The sequence below is a fragment of the Microtus ochrogaster genome, linkage group LG9 (genome assembly GCF_000317375.1).
Source record: "Microtus ochrogaster isolate Prairie Vole_2 linkage group LG9, MicOch1.0, whole genome shotgun sequence".
Classification (NCBI taxonomy): Eukaryota; Metazoa; Chordata; class Mammalia; order Rodentia; family Cricetidae; genus Microtus; species Microtus ochrogaster.
In genome coordinates, this window is record NC_022034.1 from 335,642 (window position 1) to 347,994 (window position 12,353).

Genomic DNA, 12,353 nt, shown 5'->3' on the forward strand with positions numbered 1-12,353 from the left:
TTTCTTAATAATAAAAAAAAAAGAAACCTTAAAAAAAATAAAAATGATTTTCCCGGTAAAAAAAAAAAAGAAATAGAAAGGAAAAGAAAGAATGAAAAAAGAGAAATGTAGACATCATTATAGAATCATGATTTAGCTCTCTCCATTCTAAGATTAAAAAACCATAATTTCCATTCTCTATAAAGCCATTTGTAGTGAATAATGTGACTATTAAACACACACATTATCCTGTTTCTCAGAATTTTTTGTGTCATTATTTGGCTAATATAAAATCAATGAATAAAAATATTAAGAAAAGATAATTAGGTGTGTGTGTCGCTATGAGGGAGAAAGGATTTTTACATGGATTAACTTTCTCACAGTTTCCTTTACATCCTTATTTCTTAGACTGTAAATAAGAGGATTGAGCATAGGGATGACCATGCTATAAAACACAGTGACTATTTTAACAAGAAGCAGTGAGCTCTTTGACTTGAGCACACAGTAAAGAAGTAGAATGATACCATGGCAGAAGGAGATAGCAGTCAGGTGGGGTGCACAGGTAGACAAGGCTTTTTGGAATGCTCCTTTAGTAGGAATCTTGATGACAGTGACAAAGATAACAATATAGGAGACAATGATGATCAGGAGACTACAAATCTCATTGAACATACAAACTAATAAGCATGCCAACTGGCTGAAGGAAGAATCAGAACAGGAGGCTGAAAGAATGGCAGAGTACTCACAACAAAAGTGGTTAATGGTTGTAGATCGACAGTAAGATAGTGCCAGAAGAAAATATGTCAGTGTGGTAGCACAGAGCCCACCCCAGAGGTAAGTTATGGTCACAAGGAGAGTACAGAGTCTACGAGACATAGCCACAGTATAGAGCAGAGGGTTACAAATGGCTACAAAGCGATCATAGGCCATCACTGCTAACATGAAGGTTTGGGCAACCACACAAGCACAGCCAAAGTAAAACTGGATTATGCATCCTTTTAAGGACATAGATCTGTCTGTCGTTATCAAAAGGTCTAAGAGTTTTGGTGCAATCACCGTGGTGTAACAAAGATCAATGAAGGATAAATGACTGAGGAAAAAGTACATGGGAGTGTGGAGTTTGGCATTGATCCTGATGACCAAAATCATACCCAGATTTTCCAAAACGGTGATGGTGTATATGATCAAAAACACCAGGAACAAAGGCACTTGTAAGTGTGGATACTCTGAGAATCCCAAGAAGACAAATAAGACTCCAGTACTCTGATTCGTTGAGTGATGCATTTGGATCCTATTGGAGAATATCAGACAATTCATTCCAGGCAGCAGGATACAGTGGAAGATGTGGATGGTATGAAAGGAGACAGAAGAATATATCTTAGTTCATGGTATAGCATACACCAACTGGTATTTAAAAAGAACATAGTGTGGCTTTGAATCAGAAACTTTTTATACATATAGGTTTCTTATATCAGTTGGGGATAAACATTACCTCATTTAATATACACCGAGAAGTCATGAACAAACCTGTATTAAACATTTTAATGTTATCACTCAGGGATAGCCAACACTCCAAACTGCATATAAATCCCATTTCACTATCAAAGTTTTTAAGATACTGTTTCTGATTATTCTGGTACTGGAGTATAGCTTATAAACAAGGCTCTTAATATACAGATATTTGTAAAGGCTTTAGACTCCCAAATAACTCTTCTTAAATAATGTTTGGTATTTTTATGAAAAATTTAAACATTTTCTTATTAAATTGTATGGTGTTTGAGTTTTAGTGTCTATTTCTATATTTTTTGCCTTCCTGTTTCTATACAAAATGCCTTTATTAGTAGTTATGAACATTAAAATATTTACTAAAAGAAATTGCAGAGTTTTCTGTGCATGTTGGTAAAAGAACATGCATGGAAAGAACTATAATATAAAATCTCAAATTCTTTTGAAATATAATGATATATACATAATGTAAAAAGTACAGAAATTTACAAATAAATTTAGCATCATAGTCATAATTTTATGAACTTGGGGCATGAAACATAGATAAAATTTAGCATACACTATAATAGTCAACACTCCACAGAATCTTTTAATATAAGACAAAATTATAAAGGTCTTTTTTGGTACTGACTCATCTTACCCATAAAACATCATAAAACATCAATACAAAGGATAGAGAGTCATATCTCTTGTCTCCTACATTGCTTATTTTGTTGAACAGATAATTATATAATTAAAATGTTCATTTTTAGTACAAAAATTTAATTTATGTAATTTAGGGAAACCTTGTTGTTTTGCAAGATAGAGATATAATATAAAATCATCATTTTTAAAATGAAAACCAAAAGTTCTTGTTTTATCTTTTTTACATCAAGCCATCTGCAGTGGTTTTTCCATTCCTTGTTTCTTAGGTTAAAATTTCGTTCTGCAGGATTCTACCTGGTCTGGATTCTCTACATTGAGAATGCTAAGACTGAGATTCACTCCTAATGGGATATCTCATACAGTGTTATCTTCAAGCACAAATTCTTTTTGTCTATTCATTTGTAATCACAGAATACTTAAATTACTTAATATTTTCTAGCAAGCTTAAATTTCTAAAATAAAATCTCAAAAGTTTATACTGTTCTGTTTGGAATTTGACCTTTAGAAGTAAATATACATTTCCTCATAGAAACATTCTTATAAGCAAGTATGAAAAACAGTAGTGTTCTGTTCTCTTCCATATATAAGATTTTCCTTGTACTTCTGATAATGGAAACTTGGGTAGAGGAATACTATATTTTCAACAGTACACAATATAGGTTCTCAATATGTGTTTTACCCTTATTACTATTTCAGATGTAATACTCTTTTGGCTTCACAAATTTTTGAAATGTCTCTCCTTTCTCTTTGCATTAATTTGACATTTAAGTGACTTGTTCTATACCTAACACCCTCCCATTCAATAACCATGCCTTAGTATTGTGCATAGCAGGGATTGCTGCTACTCAAGTCTTAATAGAAGGCAAGCTACTGAGTCTTTTTGAATGTACAAATGAGACTTCTGTAAGAACATTGATTGAATTTGGTAAGCATATATTGAAATTCTGCTTAAACAAACTATTCATATGTGGCTCCACCAAGTTATGTAATGTCTATTGTTCATTTCCTTGATATGAAAACATGAGTAATTACTAACTAACAGTATTGGTGTCACAGTTATCATGGTATCATATATCTTAAATAAGTTACTTTTAGAGCAACAAATACTGTTTTACACATATCAGTGAATGCCCACAAAATTTAATCTGTTTTTTCCCCTGCTATTTCATGGTTTCTTGGTTTTACTTAAAATTTATAATACATGAAAAGCAAATATAGAATTATCATTATTATTTTGTAAATTATGACTTGTGTAACTAAATAAGAAACCGTAAATGGAAACACTCTGGCAGAGATACATAAGAAGCGGTGTTCTTCCTTGATCTTATTGTGATTACTCTTAAACTTTCTGATTTACGTTCCTGCACTTTCTCAAACTATCCCACATTGTTTACATCTTTTTTTTTGGTTACTGTTAAGGTGAAATACAAGAATTAGTCAACATGCACTCTGTGTGGATTCTAACTCCACAGCATTTAAACTTATAAAATTACCAATGTCTCAACAAGAAGCATGTATATGTACATGCTGCCAAATTACTGTTAAAATTAAAAATGTTTAATTAATATTATTTTAATTCTACAAGATCTATTATACAGTCAATATACAAATAAACCTCAAACACAAAATCAAGTCAAGATTTTTACTAATATATTAGTTCAGTAGCTTGTATTATGAATCTCAGGTGAATCATATTTTGTCACAGAGCTCTTTCCCTGATAAAATATACTTTCAACTTAGAGTTTCTCACATCTGAATTATGATATGACATTTTAATTAACTACCCACCCAAAACCATGCTCCTTTTGTAGGTTCATTAATTAAAGGTTTCTTTGATCAATTCTGTAAATTACAAAAAAAATATAAAACTTTGATTAAAGACATGAATTTAATTTGGAATTAAGCCATAAGAGTTCCATTTTCAAAATATGTCAGAAGAAGAACCAAGAAAATTTTATTTGTTACGAAAAGGGTAATGTTCATCATAAAAATTCTTACAATGTAAGAAAGACTCAGAAACCAAATATGACTGTCAAAGACTGTGTTTTAAGTCTCAAAGCATGGCCCCAGGGAATCAAACCACAGAAATCTTGAGAAAGTTTACTATGAACTAGAAAGAAGATGACTAAGAACTGCTCCCCAATTATGAGCATAATTAACTGAATCACCTAATCATATGGGACACGTAAATAGGCTGGTAGTCATTAATAGACAATTACAACCAACTTACAGCAACAACAGTGCAATTCAAAATAATATATTTTGAATTTATAAATAATAATTTATTGTTGAAAATATTACATCTCCAAAAATTATATCTTGTTTATCAGCTTGCATTTTTAAATAAGTTAATAACAAACTTATTTAAAGTTTGCATTGTAGCATTATTTGTCTTTTAATTTCTCATTTTAAGTATATTGCTAATCTTATAATAAAGATGATTATACATATAAATACTTGCTGTCAATTGATAGATGTATTACTATTTTGAGGATTTACAGAGTTGTATTACAGAAGCACTAGAAGAAATTTGAAGGGTATATCCTTAAAGTTTGTTGTTATTTATGATTATTTCAGGCATAGTATTCCAAATCTTATTTTATTAAAGCATTACCAAACTGTGTGTCTTGGATTACACTCTTAACAGCCTTAAAACTTGAAGTTAAGACATTTCAATAGACTGAAAGTAAAGTGTTACTAGCTGTCTATTAATTTTGCCAAAAGGAAGTCAATTGAATTTCAAATTATCACTTACTTGAAAATTTTTTTCATTTATTCTATTCCATTTAATATGGTATTCTGTTATATGAGATTGCTGGTGGAGTTTTTTTTTCTCATTTATTTTTTGTTTATTTCTAATTTATTTAACACCCTGAAAACAGCTTTCCCTCCCTCCTCTCCTACCAATTTCTCTCACCTCTTCTCTGCCACTCCAACTTATACTTCTCCATATCTGTTAAGAAAAGGGCAGACCTCCCACTGATACCAACAAAACATGGCATATCAAGTTGTAGTAAGTCTAAGAACCTTCACATGTATTAAAGCTGGTCAAGGCAACTCCGTATGAGAAATAGTATTTCAGAAACTAGCTGTTTCAGAAACAGTCCCTGCTTCTACTGCTAGGAGCCCCAGAAAACCAAGCTGCATAAGAGTCGCTCATATGCAGAGGACCTAGTTTAGTCCTGTGCAAACTCCTTCGTGGTCTGTTCTGTCTGGTTGAGTATCTATGAGCCCAGGTTAGTTGATTCTGAGGGTTTTCTTGTGGTATCCTTGACCGCTCTGCTTCCTGCAATCCTTCCTCTTTTTAGCAGGACTGCCTAAACTCAACCTAATGTTTGAGTCGGGGAAGGGGAACTCTGCCTCTGTTTCCAGTCGTTACTCTATGAAATCTCTTTGATGACTATTGGGCGAGGCACCGACCTATGAGTACAGCAGAACATTGTTAGGTATCATTGCATTGATTGATTTATTTATTTTTTAATTTCAGTTAATGTTTGGTTCAAGCCTCTGGATATTGGCCCTCTGAGCAGTGTCAAGGGTACGCTCAATTTCTTGGCATGGGTTTCAGGCTGGGATCAATCAATCATTGATTGGCTGCCAGTGCGATCACTGTGCCACCCTTACTCAAGCACATCCCACAGGCAGAGCAGAGTTTAGGATGAAAGTTATGTGGTTGGGCTTGTGTCCCAATCCCTCTACTGCAAGTTTTGCCAAGTCACAGGAGATGGCCAGTTTAGGCTACATGTCTGCAATTGCTAGGAGTCTTAGCTGGAGTCATCCACAAATGCTGCAATATTTTAATTTTATTTCTAAATGTTTTTAATTTTGTTCCCTCTCTTTTTTTAGTTTTTTTTAAAGATTTGTCAATTATGTTTATGATTTAAAAATCAATATTATCATTGTCCCTTTGTATTTTCTTTTTTCCTATTTAGTCATTCTCTATAGTATTTAATATAAAGAAGTGAATTTAAGGATGTGCAGATAAACCTTAATATCTAACCACATTAGAAGTCCACTGAACCATATATGATTTTTTGTTTTAAACTTGATTATCCTATTGAATATGTATATATCACACATTCTTGAAAATATCATATGTTCATTATCAATTCAACAGAGATACTAATAAAAAGGCTTTAAAATTTTGCAATATTTATATACAGCCAAAAATCACATGTAATATTTAATAGTCTAATAAAAGATTTGAATTTAGTAATCATCTTTAATTTCAAGTTCCTGAGGTCTTTATGGCATAAACTCATGATAGATTTTTAGTGTTGGGATTTGTTTTTAATATATGATATTATTTAAGGCATCATGGATTTTTTTTTAAATATATAGATGCTAAGTAAATTTTCCTGGGACAAGGTCAATAGAATTTATTTACCCCAGATTTATCCTTGACAGTAGAAATTATAAAGAAAAAACTTCACTCATGTCTACATTGGTGGGAAAAGAAAAAGGAGAGAAGGAGAAGGAAAAGGAGAATGAAACCATAGCAGAAGGAGATAGCAGTCAGGTGGGGGCACAGATGGAGAATGCTTTTTGGAGTGCTCCTTCAGTAGTAATCTTGATGACTGTGACAAAGATAACAAGTGAGTATTCTTGCTCTTAGGTTTGGTGTCTCTTTTGTGCAGCTTGAATGTTTGCACGCTATTTGATCCTGTAATGCTCCCATATGCCTTATGTATTCATTTCCTCAGCTACAGAATAATAAATGAAATCAATACATTTGCAAATTAAATACTTGCTTATATATGTATGTCAAAGTTAAAATATAAACTTATTTTTGACTCTTACTAAATCTTTCCCAAGATTCAGTTATATTATATTATATTAAAAATAGAAATAAAAATATAATTTCTATTAAAGTAGAAATTTTTAAATAAAGTGAAAAAACAATAGAAAAAAGAAAATAAAAATGGGCTGAACACTGAACTTCACAACAACAAAGTATATTATACTAATGACCCCGAAATTAGGAATACTGAGATTGTATCCACCTATGAACAACTAGTGAAAAAAGAGGTCATAAATTTGAAAGAGAGTAAAAAGGTATATGAGAGAGTTTGAAGTAATGAGAGAGATGAGGGAACTGATGTAATTATGTTATAACCTCAAATCTATGAGAATTTTTTAATTAATTAATTAATTTATTTATTAAAGATTTCTGTCTCTTCCCCGCCACCGCCTGCCATTTGCTTCCCCCTCCCCCAAGCAAGCCCCCTCCCTCGTCAGCCCAAAGAGCAATTTTTTAAAGACTATGTTGACTCCTTTTCAATAAATCTAAACTTTTCAATATATTTAACAATTGTTTTAAAAGTATTCAAAAATTGAAGCAATAAATTTGATATTTATTTTGGTAAGTTCATTTGCCACCATTAAAGAAAGTACAGTTGTAAATCTTTATTTTATAAACATTCATGACAAAGAAACCATAAATTGTGGTTCATTATGATGAAAATCCCACAAGTGAATGAAAGAGGATCCTTATATCAATGGAGAGAGGATCACTGCCCAGATTGTGCAATACACACTAATAAGAATTTAGATTTCATTACTAAGACACTGGTAGTCCTTATGTTTATATTTTATATTTACGTTTGTATTTAGTGCCCTGTTATACATTAACATAAATTGTCACACAAACAGAAAATGTATTTGGCCTAATATTTATAAATAAAAAAGAAAATGACAATAGAATTTAATTTTGGAGCAAATTGATAATTAGAAGTATAATAACATATTTTCTAAGGCTTTACTTAATAACATCTTTCTGAGCTATCATTAAATTACTTATTTTTCTTGTGTATTTCTATATTTACAACCTAGAGAGGCATTATGTATTTGGTATGACTGTTAAAGTTGATTATGAAAATGCCTCAGGGCTTTAGAAATGTAACATACAATCAAGATATCACATGAGACATTTTGTTCCTAATTGCTCCACCTGTAGCCTCCCTGGAATTATTTTATTACACTCCCTAGATTTCAGGTCCCTGATGCCTTGATGACATATATGTGACATGATTTGGTACCCATATTTAATTCTTAGAGGCAATGTTTAATCTGGTATTTCTGAATTTTCCTGATGGTGTAGCCTATCATCCTATGACATGATTGATGATATATCCAGTGGACTCCATTTTCATGGCTGTTTTTTCATATTAACTACTAAACAAGAACTTTTCAGGACTTCACAACTCTTAGCAAAGAAATCTTCAGTAAATGTATTACTCAGAGGCCCACATGTTTAGGTAAGTTGATTCTGTCCTGCTGTTGCATTCTAATGAGAGAATACTGACTGCTATATTTCAGGAGGAAAGAACAGACCTTAACACCCTCAAATGAAGTATTGAAACTGCCACAAAGAATATGAGACCTATATTCTGATTTTTTTTTAGTTTTCTACTTTTGTGTCTGTTATGAACTAATAAATTAAATCAACATTTTAAATATTAGTTAATTATTAAATGCAACTTTAAATTATTACAATCTCTGCGAAATTAAGGGAGAGTAACATTCCCACCTGAAAAAATTATATAATAAAAGAGTAATCAAGCAGTAAATGGTGCCTCAGGCCTAGGATTCCAGAACACAGAAGGTACAAGAAAGGATCAGAACAAGAGGGCCACCCTCAACATTTCAAGACCCCTCTGGACTAAATTGTGAGTGTGACGTTAGCTTTGGACATGAAAGGAGTTTAAGATCAGCCTGAATTTTATGAGACCTTATATCAAAAAAAAAGTAAAAAGGAAAAAAAATAGAATAAAGGTTTTGTAATTGACAGCTAAAAACCTTATTGCCTGCTTCCATACAGAGAACAAGAGGTAGTTTGCCATATACCACGGTACAGTAATGTATCATAGTATTGAGAATGCCATGGAAGAGCTAACATTTGTGATGAATATGTACAATATATCAGGTAGATAAAACCATAGGGTTATAGAATCTGTATTGTTAGTACTGAGATTGAAAATGTTTAGCTGGATAATGTTAGAAGTCAGGAGAATGTAGATTTTATGTTTCCTTAATAAAACATGTAAATCAATAAAATCACCACAATCCGGTTTGAGTGGTGAGGTAAATTATCTTCACAGTGTTACAAAGACGATTTTAAAATTATAGATATTTGTAATAGTATCACCAGAATCCAGAAGTGATGTACTTAAAACGGTTGAGTGTTGTCTAGCAATTGGTTGGTGTTTTTTTGACAGATACTGCTACTGCAAGAAGCCCAGAGGAAGCAGAGAAAGGATAAAGACAGGGAACAAGAGGATAGGAAGACATGAATTCCTTGACTAGGTTCCCAGATGAGGTTCTGCATATCAGTTTTGCAGTTTCAGGGAGAGAGACTGTGATTATTCAATCCCCAGCAGTGAACACTACAGACAGCTGTCCACATGTGGGCCTGATTATGAGACATTTATAGTTCATTAAAAAAATAAAACAAAAAACTAATGTCTCAAAGCCTGATGAACTAGTGATGTGTATCTGCTATCTACCATGGTGTATTTTATAAACTATATGTCATCATAAACCTCATTTCATATTAGTAAATCCACTAATTAGGATTCCACTAAAAGTATAAAAACAAGGATATTAGATCTCTGTTCTAATACTTATTTTTGGCATTTCTTTAAAATTCCAGAAAATATTTTCTTCAATGGCTTAAAATATGTTTGTATTTCTAGTGTATCACAGTGGCTGTTGTGTCTGTATTTCCTGTCTTCTGAAAAATACCAAAACTCAGAAAAAGAGCTTTATATTCACTGCTTTTTTTAACTATTATATCATTGCAGGCAAAGCCTGTATTTTGTTGTACACACAATACAATTAATTCAAATTTAACAATAATTTAAATGTTTTGTATCACCACAGCATATATCCATAATGTCTCCAATAATTTGTTTCAAAATTTAAAATATAGCATTTAAGAGCAAAATTGAAAATGACCAATATATCACCGAAGTTAACATAAAATTAAAAAGATAAGTTTTTTAATTTTTTCTTTTTGTTTGTGAAGCAGTATCATAAAATATACCGTAGTATTACATTTCTGCTTTAACTCCCAAATACTGGAAACCAAAGCATATAATATTATCTATATGGTAAATAATAGTAACCATTAAAGACATGAAAAGTTTTGAAATTTTTGATGTATGGTTCCTCCAGCAAATTTCTCACCTTACCTTTAGTTCAATTAATGGATGTGGTTAGAACAGATGTTTTCAGGAGGCTATGTGTGATAGTATTGAATCATTTTATTTAAATATATCTAGCCACAATCTTTCTTCTTTCATCAAGAAATTTTCTTTAAGTTAAATCATAAAATAATATGGGTTTATGGGATACATGTTTTGTAAATAGGCATTAATATTAGAAATGAAATGCTTTTATTTTCAGGCATATTCTATAGTACCTGTTAAACTGTGTATTATATTTTTCTAATTTTTCTCTATTACAAATATTAGTTCTGAATTTAACAGATAATCCTTTCCTCTTTTCTCTATAGTTTTCCTGAAAACCAGTCTTCTGCAGTGACTTTCATCCTCGTGGGCTTCTCTGAATACCCGGACCTGCAGGTGCCCCTGTTCCTCCTCTTCCTGACCGTATACTCAGTCACTGTGCTGGGAAACCTGGGCATGATTACCATCATCAGGCTGAACGCCAAGTTTCACACCCCCATGTACTTTTTTCTCAGTCACCTGTCCTTTGTGGATTTCTGTTACTCCACTGTTGTGACACCCAAACTCTTAGAAAACTTGGTTGTGGAAGACAGAAGAATCTCCTTCACAGGCTGTGTCATGCAGTTCTTCTTCGCATGCATATTTGTGGTGACAGAAACATTCATGTTGGCAGTGATGGCCTACGACAGGTTTGTGGCAGTGTGCAACCCCCTCCTCTACACAGTGGCTATGTCTCCGAAGCTCTGTTGCTCCCTGGTAGCTGCATCGTACTCGTGGGCTATATTCTGCTCCTTTATATTCATATACTTTCTTTTAACTCTGTTCTTCTGTGGGACCAAGTTCATAAATAACTTTGTGTGTGAGCATGCTGCCATCGTTGCGGTATCCTGCTCTGACCCCTCCATTAGTCAGAAGATCATTTTCATTTTTGCCACTTTCAATGAGCTAAGCAGTCTGATGATCATTCTCACCTCTTACGTTTTCATTGTTATTACTGTCATGAAAATGCCTGCTACTGGGGGACGCTACAAAGTCTTCTCCACTTGTGCCTCCCACCTGACCGCCATCAGCATTTTTCATGGCACCATCCTCTTTCTCTATTGTGTTCCCACCAACAAAAGTTCCTGGCTGCTGGTCAAGGTGGCCTCAGTGTTCTACACAGTCATCATTCCCATGCTGAACCCATTGATATACAGCTTCAGGAACAAGGATGTGAAGGAGGCAGTGAAGAAACTAATGAGCTCTCATTTGTCATTGAAAATGTAGACATGATCGGGGGATGGGGAGGGAAATGGGAGGCAGTGGCGGGGAGGAGGCAGAAATCTTTAATAAATAAATAAATTTAAAAAATTAAAAAATAAATAAATATTAAAAAAAACAGAAAATGTAGTTCTAGAAAGATGAGGTATTTTTGTTAAGGTCCCGTAGTCTGTTACAATAATCAGTAATCTTGTTGTTCAGATTCCCTATATAAATCATTCCAATATTCCAATTCACAAAATATGCATTACAATAACCTCCAAACTTTAAATATTGTTAGAAAATGAATCTCAGGCCATTTTCCCATATTTTATTCAGATATCTTAAGAACAATTACTTCTTGTATATTTCCATGTTTGTGCATGCTAGCATAATGCTGCCTAGGAAAATGTTTAACTCAGGTTGTATATTGAAAATACAGGACTTTTCAGATGATCTAAAGCAACTCATCAAGGAAGTTTGTATAATAATTTGAAAGCAAATATTTAGAGCTATTCAATAACCAGTAATGAAACTGAGAGGAAAGCTTCATGTAATTCTTTAATGGTTATTTTTACACTGGACATTTTGCTCAACACAAATGTGCAATAAAAATCTTAAAAATAACTCTTGCCATATTTAGAATTAGTATACTTAAAATATATTTGGTATTATTTATTATATTATTATTAATTTTTTACATGTCATACCAGTTTCCCTTACATTGTGCTTCCTTCTTTTAAACAGATTTTTGTTTTAATTTTATTTAGATGTGTGTAGGCTCTCTCTCTCTCT

At 32.6% G+C, this 12,353-nt stretch overlaps 2 protein-coding genes across 2 annotated transcripts; one reads left to right on the plus strand and one right to left on the minus strand.

Annotated features, from left to right (window-relative positions):
- Positions 1-318: 318 nt before the first annotated feature.
- On the minus strand, positions 319-1,296 carry LOC101992792 (olfactory receptor 5D13-like). The gene has a single exon (XM_005363451.1). The coding sequence runs from the start codon at positions 1,294-1,296 to the stop codon at positions 319-321; it is 978 nt and encodes a 325-aa protein (XP_005363508.1).
- A 7,083-nt stretch (positions 1,297-8,379) lies between these two features.
- Positions 8,380-11,585, plus strand: LOC101993079 (olfactory receptor 5D13-like). The gene is made up of 2 exons (XM_005363452.1): positions 8,380-8,387; positions 10,646-11,585. Exons 1-2 carry the CDS (start codon positions 8,380-8,382, stop codon positions 11,583-11,585), a joined length of 948 nt encoding a protein of 315 aa, XP_005363509.1.
- The last annotated feature ends 768 nt before the right edge of the window (positions 11,586-12,353 follow it).